Raw genomic sequence first — 14,744 nt, 5'->3', positions numbered from 1 at the left:
GTTAAGAGCTTACAAGCCCATCTTCATAAGCAGGAATTCTTTATCCAGGGTCCATGAACTTGGGTGGGAAGGAAATTACATCTCTATTTTTACTAGCCTTTTTAAATTTCCTTCAATTAGAAATTTAATATTTTTATTACTACTCTTTCTATCTAAAATTTATTATTTCTTTTAATCAGGCAAACCTGTAATACTACTAGTACCCATGACTCTGTCACCAATAGAAATCGTGGATATTTTCATATGGCATTTCAGTTGTTGGGGTTTCTCAGAATGCCATTTATTGTCATCACTACTTGAAAATGACAGTGGTTATTAGACTCATCACTGAATCTTGTTATGTAATGGGTTAACAAGGAAGCGCAAGTATCACAAATATGTTTCAATATATATTGATAGTTGTATATCATATAATCGGTATTGTTTGTAACCTATGTGATTTATTTTATCCGCTTGATAACATTCTGCAAATAGTTTCAAAAGACTCCTGGAGGGTTTGATAGCCCAAAACTGTCCGGGATACCTGTTATAGAGGGAATCGAAGTCCAGATTACTGTGGAAGGTGGCACACAGTGCCTGGCGGATGCATGATCCTCTGTGACCTGCATCCTTTGGTCCTAGCCTACTTTAGTTCTTTGACATGGAGTGGCGTCAGTGATGAGGATAACTTGGCTGAGGGTAAGAGCTGCTGAGATCCGCAGGTGGCTGAGCATCCTGGGGAGGGCTCTCCCTACACCGCCCGTCCCTTTAGCTTCCTGCCTGTTCTTCCTCCCTCCTCAGCTTCAGGCAAGAGCTTCCGGGAGGAGCAGTGTGAGGCTTTCAATGGCTATAACCATAGCACCAACCGGCTCACCCTTGCCGTGGCGTGGGTGCCCAAGTACTCCGGCGTTTCTCCCCGGGACAAGTGCAAGCTCATCTGCCGAGCCAATGGCACCGGCTACTTCTACGTGTTGGCACCCAAGGTGAGTGAGCGCGGGGCAGGAGACCAAAGCAGAGAGAAAGTCTTTGGGGATCCAACCGGCTGAGCTGCCCCTCTCTCCTTTTCTCCCCCGCGGGGGGCACTGCAGGTGGTGGATGGCACACCCTGCACTCCTGACTCCACCTCGGTCTGTGTCCAAGGCAAGTGCATCAAGGCTGGCTGTGATGGGAACCTGGGCTCCAAGAAGAAATTCGACAAGTGTGGCGTGTGTGGGGGCGACAATAAGAGCTGTAAGAAGGTGACAGGCCTCTTCACCAAGCCCATGTGAGTTCTGGGTCCTGGAGCAGGGGGAGGAGGGCTGAGTGGAGCTGACCCCAGGCGGTGAAAGCTTGGGTCAGACTGGGGTAAATGGGCAGTGCCCTTATACTGTAGAGGCCCCTCGGACTCTTCTGCGAGTGTGATACTCATTCATTCATTTCTTCATTCATCCATCCATCCATCCATCCATCCATCCATCCATCCATCCATCCAATAGAGATGAATGCTTGCAGAGTCCACCACTGAAGAGGAGAGGCTAGTTAGGGAGATGGCAGAGAGTCATTAGGGTCTATCTAGAGTTCTAGAATAAGACTCACCCATGTTCAAATCTCAGTTCCCCATTTTCTGGATGACCTTGAGCATGTGACACAATCTTTGGTATTCTGGATTTGCTCACTTATACAGTGGGTATGACATGAATATATTTCCTGTTGTGCTGTTGTGAAGAATAAGGGTGTTAATCCAAGTAAAATGCTTAGTGTTGTACTTGGTGCATAATAAATGCTCACTAAATGTTCATGATGATAATCACAAAACAAAACATGCCTGGAAACAAATGTGACAGCCTCCCCATCTCACTGAGGCTGAGGCCCTGTCCTCGGGGATGAGATTGAGGTGAGAATGGCAATAAACAGCAGAGCAGGAGGCTAGGACCGAGGGATTCCCCCTTCCTGGGAGATGTGTGCAGGGTCAGCTGACGAAGTGTCGCTAGGCCTCTCTGATTCCCACCTCCAGAGCCCGGGGCTCCTGGCTTTCTGAAGTCCAGCATATTCCCTTTTATTTTCAGGGGGTATGTGCTCCTTGGAAAGTCCTGACCCATGCTCTGGAAGAAGCTGGGGGAAGCAGAGCCCCCGAGGTCTCAGTTGAGCAGGGATATGGTGGGCTCTGAAAACTTGGGAGTCCAAGGCCTAGATGGCTGTCCAGGAGTCTTGGCTGCCCCTCTGGACACAGCACTCTCTGCTGGGCCCCTAGCTGGGCGACTTTTCTGGGAACTGGGGGCACTGCAGGTGGATGGCGTTCGCAGGGATCTGAGAGGGAGGCCAAGTGGAGAATTAAAGGTAAACACTCCCAGACTTGCTTCACTGGCTAAATGGCAGGTGCTCCTTTCATAGATGAGTGGAGCTGGAAGGAGACTTAGAAATCGTCTATTTTGACCCCCTCGTTGTATAGGTGAGGACACCGGAACCAAGAGAGACTGATTTGCTTGAGCCACCAGGGAGTTGGTGTCCAAGGCTTGATCTGGGTGCCCGACTTCAGGGCCAGTGTGTCTTAATGGGGTGTCTGGCCCCAGCCTTGGAGTCAGGGATGGTAGACTTATTGTCTGCCCCTCCTCCTCATCCTTCTCACAGTTAATATATATTAAGTGCTTACTGGGTGGCAGGTACTATGTCATAGGCTTTATGTGCTTTAATGAGGTATGTGTGATTATGATCTCCATTTTCCAGGTGAGGCAACTGAGAAGCTAAGTGACTTATCCAAGGCCAACAGCTGAGTCAGTAGTAGGGATGGATCTGGCTCCAAAACCTTGGCTTTACTTTGCCTTAGAATTCACCATGTTATAGAGGCACTGGGTGGCACAGTCGCTTGAGCATCCGACTCTTGGTTTCGGCTTAGATCATGATCTCACGATCTCAGGGTCATGAGATCGAGCCCCGCGTTGGGACTCTGAGCTCAGTGGGGAGTCTGACTGAGATTCTCTCTCTCCCTCTGCCCCTGCCCCTGCTCTTGCTCTCTGTCTCTCAAATAAATAAATGTTTTTCCTTTTTTAAAAAGAGTTCATCACAATATAAATATACTGAAGAAGAAAGATCGCAGGGTGATACAGCCAGGGTATGCAGCTCTAGATGATGTGGTGACACACTCTCATACTGCCTTTCAGTTTGCGTGTCCCCCTGACCTCCCTTGGGGTGGTTGAAGCCGTCTGGTTAGTCTCTCTACCCTCCCTGCCATCTTGGTGACCTGCCACTGGGTTTGTGAAATGTGAATCAGCTGTGACTTCTGTGGGGAACAAGGGCCTTATGTCCAGGCGTCTGTCTAAGGCACAGTCCCCTTTCCCACCCCAGGCACGGCTACAATTTTGTGGTGGCCATCCCCGTGGGCGCCTCGAGCATTGACATCCGCCAGCGTGGCTACAAGGGGCTGATTGGAGATGACAACTACCTGGCCCTGAAGAACAGCCAAGGCAAGTACCTGCTCAACGGGCACTTCGTGGTGTCGGCCGTGGAGCGGGACCTGGTGGTGAAGGGCAGCCTCCTGCGCTACAGCGGCACGGGGACGGCGGTGGAGAGCCTGCAGGCTTCCCGGCCCATCCTGGAGCCGCTGACCGTGGAGGTCCTCTCCGTGGGCAAGATGACGCCACCCCGGGTCCGCTACTCCTTCTATCTGCCCAAAGAACCTTGGGAAGACAAGGCCTCCCACGCCAAGGACCCCCGGGGCTCCTCTGTGCACCACAACAGCGTCCTCAGCCTCTCCAATCAAGTGGAGCAGCAGGACGACAGGCCCCCTGCGCGCTGGGTGGCAGGCAGCTGGGGACCTTGCTCTGTGAGCTGTGGCAGTGGCCTGCAGAAGCGGGCGGTCGACTGTCGCGGGCCCCCCGGGCCACGCGCGGCATCCGCCTGCAGTGCAGCCCATCGGCCGGCGGAGACAAGAGCCTGTGGGGAGCCCTGCCCGACCTGGGAGCTCGGCGCCTGGTCGCCTTGCTCCAAGAGCTGCGGCCGGGGGTTTAAGAGGCGTCCACTCAAGTGTTTGGGCCCCGGAGGGCGGCTGCTGGCCCGGGACCAATGCAACCTGCGCCGGAAGCCCCAGGAGCTGGACTTCTGCATCTTGAGGCCGTGCTGAAGAGGACCGTCTTTTTCTCCTCCTCACTCTCCACCCCATTGGTGCTGCCAGGGTTCTGGCCAGCTGGAGCCGTGGGTAGAGGGCAGTGGCCGGGGATCCAGGCCATGACGTCACCCACTTCGAGGGACGAGGACCACAGGAAGGGGTGAGAGGTGCCCTCCTCCGCCCTGGCTTGGGCGGGGGAAGCCAAGTGACTAACGCACAGTCTACCTCACTCCCGGCTCCTCCAGGGCCCAGTCTCTGGGAGAGGCTGAGAGGTGCGGGCACTGGGCAGAGGCGCTGGGGCCCAGTTTCCGAGGCACCTGGAGGATGGGCACCTCCCAGGCAGAACTTCAGGGACCTTGGCCCCCGTAAGGGAGGCCACAGGCTGCTGGAAGAGCCATGGCCCAGCAGCTTGGCACCCTCAGGTGGCCCCGGGGGCTCTAAGCCGTTGCTGAACAAGGCAGGTTTTTATGGTGCTGTCAGCCCACTTTTTCTTTCTGACTGACAAGGACTGAATAATAAAAAAAAGGCTGGTGCGGGCAGAAACCTGGTAGGAGAGTGGGATTTGGTATAACTGGAGCCTGGGCTACCCCATTTGGAAAGAGGTTTATGTGTAGGGGGAGTCGGGAGCTTTCTCATCTTCCTTCTACTCCTGGCCCTCCCTCAAGAGCCCCCTCTTCTTCCTGTGTTGTCCAGGACATCAGGCTGGGGAGAGGGCTTCCCAAGTACGTGCCCTCTGAGGCTTTGCAAATAGGTACAGGAAGTCAATAGGGAGTTTATTGCCTTCTTCAGGAGGGATTGGACCGTTAAAAAAAGATATAAGGGATGATGGATTCTGTGGTGAAGCAGGGAGTTTGAGGAGTGGCCTAGAGGGTTCAGTGTCACCGGGGCTGGGCTTGAGCTTTGGGGGAATATCACCCTGGGTTGGGGAGGAGGCCCCAGTTCCAATGGCTTCTTCCTCCAGAGAGGCAGGTATAAATAGGACTGCTGCCTTAGGCTCTGCGTTGCCCCAGAGAACCTTCAGAGTGGCCACGGTCCTGTCCCCACTAAGAGGGATGTGGGAGATGCCCAGGAGGGCTAGGTGCTGAACATCCACACGCCTGTAGGTGGGTCTTCATCTGGACAGCTGCATGTGGTCTGGCTTTGGGCACATCACATGGCGTTGCAGTTGGATAACCGGGTTCACTGTTTGCTACCTCAGGCTATGCTCTCTGGGTATCCACACCTGTCCCTCCCCTGGGGCAGTGGTGACCCTGGTGCTTCCAGCAGACCTGGCTGTTGTCCTCTGCAGACTGAGCTGTCCAGACACAAAGATGAGTGTGTGGCACATGGCTTCCTGCTCCCTATAGCCTGGCCACCCACTGGGGCTCCAAGTATGAAGGCAGGACCTCTCTCTTCAGGTGCCTTGGGGACAGGTTTCAGGAGACACAAGAATCAATGACCTGACCCAGAGGCACTTGGCAGCCACCAGTCGGAACATGTGTCTATCCTAGAGACGTGTTGGGGATGTAGAAACCAGGGTGTTTCCTATAGCTCCAAGTGGGCAGATGGTTTGGGGTTAGAGAGCCTTTGGTCAAGCAGGGTATTTCTTGGGGGTTTGAACATGGGAGATTCTGCTTCTGAGTTAGGTAACATGTCCTGGATTTTAGTGAGGTGACATCAGAGCAGTGTCATCCCTGAGAAAGGGGTTTCGGTCCTTTTATTTGGCTTCCCCTAATAGCCAGAATCCACAAACCAGCCACCCAGGCAAGCCTCTGGGATGGTGCTCGAAAATCCCAGCCTAACCCTGGGCTGAGCCCTTGACCAGAGCTCCCACAGCAGGGCAGAGGGCGTGCGGATCTCTGAGGCAGGGCAGGAGAATGAAGTGAGGAGGAATCTTCCTCCTTGTATGGGTGAACACCGTGGGGCTGCAATATCCAAAGGGACCCAGGGCGCCAGGGCAGATGTGGACCCCCACTAGCCTAGCCGACGATAGCACTGCACCCCGTGCTTGGTGCACCCATCCTCGATGAGGAGAGGGTGGTGCGGGGGCTGTGCAGAACGGGCAGGGGAATGGGGAGGGTGGGAAGCAAGCTGCCATCAGTGGGGGTGACTGGTCCCCTAGCAGAGCAGCTTTATAAATCATTTCCAGACGGGACAGCCTATCTTGTTCCTGACACAAGCTGGGCCTCAAATGCTCTTTTCTGTCATGATGTTTTTGTTTTTCCTTTTTTTCCTTTTTAAAAGAAGTATGACCAAGACAACTTGGGAGGTTTGTCTTGTCTTTGACCATTTTGCTAATCCAACCATGTTCTCCAAGCCTGAGCAGAGACGAGCCTCGAGGTACAGGTTTCTGGTGATGGAATAAAAAGTTCTCATGTCCGTAGAAGACGAGGAAGATTCTGGGGGCTCCAGAAGCTTCTTCCATGGGGTGTGGACCAGTAAGGATCTGGGCTCAGGAGCCCCCTGTCTCCTCTGCCCTTTGTGTGCACTGATTGGAGGAGTCCAACCTCGTGAGCCTCACCGTGCCGGAGTAGGGGGCTGGGGCGAGCTGAGGGGCTTGGTTGTTCCCAGCCTGGGAGTTGGCTCCCTAAGACACTAGACACTGTCACTTACAGAGCCCCCTTTTGTGTTTGGTTCTTTTGCATTCCACGTGCTGCAGAAGGACAGAAGGACTGGGTACTGGCTGGGCTGTGTATACCGTGTATACATGGGAGCTGGCTGCTGCAGGGACAACAGCCTGCTCCTAATAAAGTTGTAAGTATTTAACATCCGTGTCCTGCTTCTGTGACGTCATCTCATTCCCACCTCCATCCCCCAGGTCTGCTGAACAGGCCCGACATGCCAGCCATGCACTGGGGTCTCCAGTGCTGCGGTGACGAGGACAGGCACAGGCTCTGTCCCACGCAACCCCCAGGCAGGCTGGGGGAGGCAGAGCAAACAGCCGGGGAGCAAAGATCCGGAATAGTGACAGATCCGGGAGGTGCGAGGATCTGGGTGTGTGTGTGGGGGGTGGAGGGGCCAGGAGAGCCTGGCAGAGGATGGGACACAGCCCTGTTGAGAAGGGGGTGGGGGCCTCTCAGCAGAGGGACAGCATGCTGGGGCTTGGTGACCAGAGGAGCGGGTGTGCAGGAGGGTCTGAGAGAAGGCCTCTGGGGCTGGACCATGGTGAGGGGGGCAAGGCACAAGGAGAAGCTGGAGGGTGTCTTAAGTGGGGTCTCCCAGGCACCTGCCTTAGGGGGAAATGCCAAGGTTCCTGAGGGAAAGTTTCATTCTGTTTGACGAATGTTCCCCTCTTCTTAGCTCTGTTTTGGTCTGACAATGGTAGCAAATAATAGGCAGGGGAGTGGTGTGACACATTTTCAAGGACATCCAACTAGGAGTCTAGAAACTCGCGTTGGTTTTAGATCAGAGATCCTATCTCAGGACCCCATTTTCTATCTGCAAAGTGAGAAAGGTAGATTTAATGTTCCTTTAGGGTGTTTCAGCTTTAACAGTCTGGGTTTCTAGGCACAGTGACGGTTTACACTTTGGCGGATGATTGGTTTCAGTTTGGGGCTGAACGGGCTCCCTCTCATGACTTCCCTGCAGGCAGGGGTAAATGACTTCTTTAGGGGCTGATTGTACACCTAGAGGCCCAGGGCGAGGGGGCTGGAGTGGGAGTGTGGACAAAGCTTCAGCATTTGATAGATAGAAGGTTCTGGTGGAAGGAGGAGTTAGCGAGAAGAGTCCACTTGGAGGCCTGGAAGGGACCAGGAGGGTTGATGTCTAAGCTAGAAGTCAGGAACTTCAAGGTCTTTGTAAAATGTCTCAAGACATTGGCATATTTGGTCTTGTTATTTTATTTTTGTTACCCCTTCTGTTTTGCATTATAGCGACTGCCAGTAAAATATTTCTAAAGAAATTTCCCATGGGTTGGTCTCTGGGTAAAGGAAAATGGTTTCTTTACTTACCATGCCTCTGAAACCAAATGTGTGTGTGTGTGTGTGTGTGTGTGTGTGTGTGTTTCCCACGCCAACCAATTTTCCAACTCTCCAGACACCAATTGAGTGTCCTAGAATTTAAGTCATTTCTGACAGTAACTAGCTGGAATTAGAATCAGGTTTAAGGGCTCAGTCCCAAGAGACTGCCTTCACTTAGGACACTAGTCACAAGCAGTGGGTCCCCAGGGTCCCCACACTTCTGACTGACTTAGCTACAAAGTTGAGTGTTCCCACAGTCCCTGGGGAGGTTTGATCATTTGCTGGGTTGGCTCACAAAACTCGAGGAAACATTTACTTATGTTTACCGGTTTATTATTCAGGATATGATAAAAGATATAGATGAACAGCCAGATGAAGAGGTACACAGGGCAAGGTTGGGAAGGGTCCCAGAGTGAAGGAGTTTCAGTCCCTGTGGAGTTGGGATGTGTCACCCTCCCGGTGTGTTCATCAGTGCAAAAGCTCTCCAAACCCTGTGGCTTGAGGATTTTGGGGGAGGTTTTCTCATATAGGTATGATCAATTATTAATGCAATTTCCAGCCCTTCTCCTCTTCCTGGATGATGGAGGTTGGGCTGAAAGTTCTCAGCTTCTAGTCACAGCTTTGTCTTTCTGGTGACAAGTCCCCATCCTGAAACTATCCAGAAGCCCACACAGAGTCACCTTATTAGAACAAAAACCACTCCTGTCACCCAGGAAGCCAAGGGATTTAGGAGGCCTGTGTCAGGAGCCAGGGTCAAAGACCAAACAGAACAAAAGATGCTGCTCGTTCCCTTATTACTTGGGAAATTTAAAGGGCTCTAGGAGTTCAGTGTTGGGAACTAGGTGCAGAGACAAATGTGTATTTATAATGTTGTAGGAGCTCAGCAAATAAAAGAGGAAGGAGAGTCCCACCCTGCAGCCAGTTGGGCGGTCCCGGAGAGCCAAGTAAGGTAAGGGGGTAGCATGTCACACTGGGGCCATCTAGAGCAGACCAATCTGCCTGAATTTTCAGGCTTTCTGGAGAAGGAAGGAGTGGTTTCCTAACCTTCTTGGCCTTTGAAGAGAGGCAGGAACAATTTGCTTTGTAATCCATTCTCAGGAGAGGAATGCTTTCTTGCCCCAGTGGAGAAATAACCTCGATAGTTGCAAAAAGGTCTTGACTTCCTGGGCCTCACTCCCCTTGCCCAACGAGCCCTGGCTGGTCCCCAGCAGGCTGAGCTGGCACGCCAAGGGCAGCATGTGTGACCCTGAGAGTCTTTCCGTGACTCCTTGGCTTGCACCCAGCGCTGTTGAGTGACTCAGCCCCGAAGCCCGCAGTCCTAGCAACAAATCCCAGAAGAGCAGCACGTCTCTCTTCAGCCTCTCCAGACGCCACTGCATCACCCCCAGCCCACGACAGGATTGCAGTGGCATGTTCACTGCTCCCCATTGTGTACGGAAGGAGAGGGCAGTGGGGCAGACCCCTTGCTGCCCCAGAAACTCTGCTCTCACTCTTTCTCTCCCACCGCAGAACCTTCTGCCCCGCCCCCTTCGTGCTCTACTGGGAAGCCCTTCCTTTGTTTTGTTCTCCTGTGCTTGTGGTGGTCAGCAATGTAAATCACATTCCGAGCACTGGCTAGAATGTTGTTGAGGGAGATAAGAGTTCCTGGCTTCCAGAGTCATTCCAAAGAAGAAACAGAACTATTTGTTCCCAAAGGAGAGCTATTTTGGCAGAAAGGGCAAGATAGAGAGGAAGACAGAGGGAATCTCCTCATGAAGAATTGGATTCAGGAAAATGGTGAAAATATGGTCACAGTGAATGGTTGGAGGTTGAGATTTCAGTTGCATCCCTAAGTTGTTACAAATAGTCCCCTTCTACCTACTGCCATCCCCTGCCCCATCTGGACCATAATCTTAGACTGTACTTACAACGGTTTAGGCCTCTGTGTCTGGGACTTCTGACCAACTGTCCAGATGACTTTGTGGGACTGGGATTCTAGTGTCAGCAGAGAGGACTCCTCACCTCCACCATGGGTGATCCAGTAGGTACTCATGTCCTGGTGTTGGTGTTGAGGATTTGGAAGAAAGAGCTTCTGAGAAGCCTAAGGAAATGTATTCAGGAGGATGACATGATCTCTTTAAGAGCCCTTTTTGGACTGGGTCTGCAGTGCCGAGGGAATCTGGTCCCAAGACAGATGACAGAGCCCATCTTCCCTGGAACTCTGAGGACCCTTCTCTGTGCAAGCACGTTCTAATCTACAAACACATTTGGCCTTTATAACCATACTCTGAGGGTTGACCAATCCAGTCTTACAGATGCCTAAACCTGGCTTTCAAAATGTGAAGTAACTTGTGCAAAGCCAGCCTAGTGAGTGGGAGCCAGGATGCAAGCGTGGGTTTGTTTCCTTCCAGGGCTGTTCGCTACTCTGCTATACTCTAGGAGGCCTTGATAGCCTCTCTTAAGGCAGAGAGACAATCAACTGTTTCTTTTGCCCTGAAAGATTTCTCGAAATGACCTGGGAGCATGTTCTTGAGGCAAGGTTTTATGGTTTCTATAGGACCTCTTAACCCAAACTTGCCCTGATCCCCATAATCTCTTAATAGGAAGGCTGTTCACTTGATTGCTTATTTGGTATGTTTCCCAGTGGAGCTTCTTCTGAGGTTTTTAGGGCCGGTGTTTGGCTCTTGGAAGCACCTTGCCATCAAAAGAACCTAGATACCAGAGAAGCCCCAGAAACTTCAAACGGTTTGAATTCTTTTGAGCGTCAAAATGGCAGAAAGGAATGACGAGGAATAAAACTGTCAATGGAGTCCTGCAATCCACGTTGTTCTTCATTTTCCCTGGAAACCTCCAGAAGTTTTTCTTCTTCTCTTTTCACTTCCTTAAAATAGTTATTAAATATTTAAAACAGACAGAAGGAACAAAGAATAAGAAAATAAAGCCTAGGTGCTAACCACCCAGTGTAAGAGCTAAAACACCAATAGAGTTGAAGCTCCCAGAGGATGCCTGCCTTTCATTCACTCCCTTCTCTGCCAGAGTTAACCATTATCTTGAATTTGGTGTTTATTATCCCCAGCCCTTCTGTCATCCTTTCACTACATATATCTGCATCCCTAAACAATGCATAGTTTGCTTTGCATGCTTTTTCGACTGTATGTGCAGGGTAGCACCTGCATATACCTGCACCTCACCTGTGTTCTTCTGCAGTTCACTTTCTCTGCTTAAGATGAAGTCTGTGGGAGTCATTCATGTGGATACATGTAGCTCTACTTCACTTGTTTTTCAGTCTGGTATATTACTTCATTATGTGGCTGTGAATAATGGACATTTAGGTTATTTCCAGAATTTTGCTAATACAAGAATTCTGTTGTGAAAATTATTTTTTTATTATGTTATGTTAATCACCATACATCATTAGTTTTTGATGTAGTGTTCCATGATTCATTGTTTGCGTATAACACCCAGTGCTCCATGCAGAACGTGCCCTCTTTAATACCCATCACCAGGCTAACCCATCCTCCCACCCCCCTCCCCTCTAGAACCCTCAGTTTGTTTTTCAGAGTCCATCGTCTCTCATGGTTCATCTCCCCCTCCGATCTCCCCCCCTTCATTCTTCCCCTCCTACTATCTTCTTCTTCTTCTTTTTTTAACATATAATGTATTATTTGTTTCAGAGGTACAGGTCTGTGATTCAACAGTCTTGCACAATTCACCTGCTGTGAAAATTCTTATAAATGTTTCCCAGTGCATGTATTATATGAGAGATTCTGGGGTGGAATTTCTGGGCCATAGGGTGTGTTCATCTTCAACTTTATCATGGGCTATTTCCAAATCATTCTCCCTAGTGGTTTTACCATGCTTAGGATTTTTGCCAATTTGCCTTTCTTTTTTTAGAGGCTACTTCTCCACCAGCTGGGGTTGCTTTCTAATCCACTTTACTATTGGATAGGATTCACATTTTTTCGAGTTCTCCCCGCCCCCCTTACTATCAGCCGAGATTCCAGCGGGAAATAGATGGCACACTCCAATTACAATAATCTGAGGAGAAAGTCGAACAAAGAAAAGTTTCCAAAGGTATGGGTGGGGAAGGGAAACCCCAAGAGTTAGTGTAGCACCACAGGCTAGTAACTGTGGGGCTCAGTTTCCACATTGGCCTTGAAGGGTGAAGGGAGAAACGGTTTTGAGGACTAGAGTTAGAGAAGTTTATGCAGAGGGGGCTGCCCAACAGGAGCTGAGACTCTTGATTGGGGGACACAGCTTCAGTAGCTTTAATCTATAAAAGGGGAAATAATAGTACCTACCTCTTACAGCTTTTGTATGAATTCAATGGGCTAATGTGTTCAGCAAGTTGCCTGTTATATAGTAAGTGCTCAGTCAATGCCAGCTAGTTATACTCTAAATCAGGAGTTGGTTACATTGGTTCAATAATTCTCAAAGAATTTTCATAGTTATTTCGTAATCTGTGTTGAAGTATAAGTAGGTTAAGGATACTCTTCTCATAGTTGTTTCCTTAATGTTTTAAAAAATAGTACATGTGGTATCCCCATTTTTCTTTTTTTGTACTTTTCTGGGACTCCGCCTCCTGCCTTTTACCTAGTTCCTCAGGAGTCAGTGTGTTTCCGGCTTCCTGGATATTGCAGAAAGGGTTTTGGGAGATGACTCTCCAAGTTTCTGGAGACTACTTTTCTCATTCTTTTCCCAAATTTTTATCATGAAAAATATCAGACATATAAAATTTGAAAGAATAGAGTAATGGACAACCACATACCCTTTACTTAGAGTCTACTATTACTATTTTACTGTATTTGCTTCAACTCTGTCCTAGAGAGACTTGTTTTTTGGTCAAACAATTTGGAAGTTGCATCTGACACTTCACTCCTAAATACTTTAGCATGCATTTCCTAAGAATAAAGGCAGTCTTTTTTTTTTTTAAGTTGGCTCCATGCTGGGAGCCAACCTCACGTGGGGTCGAGGCAAGGTTTTATGGTTAATACCCATCACCAGGCTAACCCATCCTCCCACCCCCCTCCCCTCTAGAACCCTCAGTTTGTTTTTCAGAGTCCATCGTCTCTCAACCTCACGACCTGAGATCAAGACCTGAACTGAAATCAAGAGTCGGATGCTTAACCAACTGAGCCACCCAGGTGCCTGAGAAGACAGTCTTTTACATAAGCATGATACCATTATCATACCTAATAAATTAGCAATCTCACTATAGCACCAGATATCCAGTACATATTCAAATTTCCTCAGTTGTCCCAAGAATGTCTTTTTTAGGATCCATCAAGGTTCTCCCATTGAATCTCATTTTCTGTTTCCTTGTGGTGCCTTTTGACTTGTCCCATTCTCCCCAGTGTTTCCTGTGTGGCTCTCATGTTGCAGCATGTCTGAAGGCTCATCGAACCAGCTGTTCCACTAGTAGTGAAGCTGTTGGATTACTGACCTTTTCTGGATGGTCTTGAGGACATTTGGGCTTTCTTCCTGCTGTTCTTTCATTTATGGGATGAATTTCAGCTAGACTTTGGTTTCCCTACTCTTCTACTGAATGCCAAGGTCCCTCTGTCCATGATCTTAAGTACCCTGGAGACCATGAGGGTGAAATAATAGATGTGTTCCTATTCCTATGAAAGGACTTTCATATGTCTTCCGTTTTAAGTGGGTCACTTAAATTAAGTGATTCATTCATTTATTCCACAAATATCTGTATATATACCAGGTATCAGGCACTAAGAATATCAAGAACATTCTTTTCTCTGCTTCCTTGGCTGCTTCTATGCTGGTTCTTTTCTCTCTCTGGCTGTTCCCTCACAGTCTCCCTCCTGAGCAAATTTTCCTCCTTTAGCCTTAAAGGCTGGTGCTTCTTGCAGCCCTCTGTTTGGCTCGTTTCACCCACTTTCCCTGCGGAATCACATGCTCTCACATTGCTTCGGTTAAAAAGAGCATATTGATGGCTCCTGAAAAAAAATCTGCATACCTAAACTTCTCCTGGATCTGTGCACATTCAGACTCCTCCCTGGCCGGGACCCCCACATCTCATCATTCATTGAGTCACATGACTTGATTCTGCTTCCTAAATGTCTTCTTAAATGTCCACTTCCTAAATGATCCTTTCTACTGCTACTACCTTACTGCAGGCCAGATCATGTCTCCCGGAGGACATCAGTAGCCTATCCTTGTTGTCACTGGTCCCAGATTCAACCATGTCAGTCCTTCCTCCTAGAATGACTTTCAGCCTTAACAGTAGATGCCCTATTTCATGTTCCCCTGGCATCCTCTGTGTCCTTCTGACATTGCACAAAGTGTTATCTGTCTCTTGGCTTATACTCATACTCTAAAGACCTTGAGAGTAGGCCTTAATTGACCTTGCACTTAGTAAGTGCTTGACATACATATAATAACAAGAGCCATCACTTAGCATAACTATATACAAGTATTATATTAGGGGCTTTACTTGTACCATTGTATTTATTCTTCATCACAACATTATGAATTATATTAAATTATCACACCCTTTTGTGTGTGAGGAAGCTGAGGGCCAAAGATGTTAAGATCTAGTACGTGTTCTCTCAACTTGTGTCAGAGTCAGACCTCTAAACCCCATATTTATCGAATGAGTTATAGAATGAAACCACTTGTCCTGGGGTCCTCAAGAGGCTCACATTTGGGGATGGGCAGGCATAAGTAAATGATTCTGATGCAGTGTGGGAAGGGCTATAGTGGAGGTATGCATATTGATCTATGGGATTATAGAAGAAGCAATCGTGGTA

General features: G+C 49.3%; 1 protein-coding gene across 1 annotated transcript in view; it reads left to right on the top strand.

The window, feature by feature from the left end:
- ADAMTS15 (ADAM metallopeptidase with thrombospondin type 1 motif 15) overlaps positions 1–6,805 on the top strand; it is a 26,229-nt gene extending 19,424 nt beyond the window's left edge. The window contains exons 6-8 of the mRNA XM_006731166.3: positions 781–962; positions 1,068–1,243; positions 3,301–6,805. Coding sequence (XP_006731229.2) covers positions 781–962; positions 1,068–1,243; positions 3,301–4,075 — 1,133 coding nt within the window. The 3' untranslated portion in view covers positions 4,076–6,805. The remainder of the gene's footprint in view (positions 1–780; positions 963–1,067; positions 1,244–3,300) is intronic.
- Positions 6,806–14,744: the final 7,939 nt, after the last annotated feature.

This window comes from Leptonychotes weddellii, chromosome 11 (assembly GCF_054177405.1).
Source record: "Leptonychotes weddellii isolate Sample4059 chromosome 11, ASM5417740v2, whole genome shotgun sequence".
NCBI classification, from domain to species: Eukaryota; Metazoa; Chordata; class Mammalia; order Carnivora; family Phocidae; genus Leptonychotes; species Leptonychotes weddellii.
This window is presented reverse-complemented; position numbering and strand designations above follow the sequence as displayed.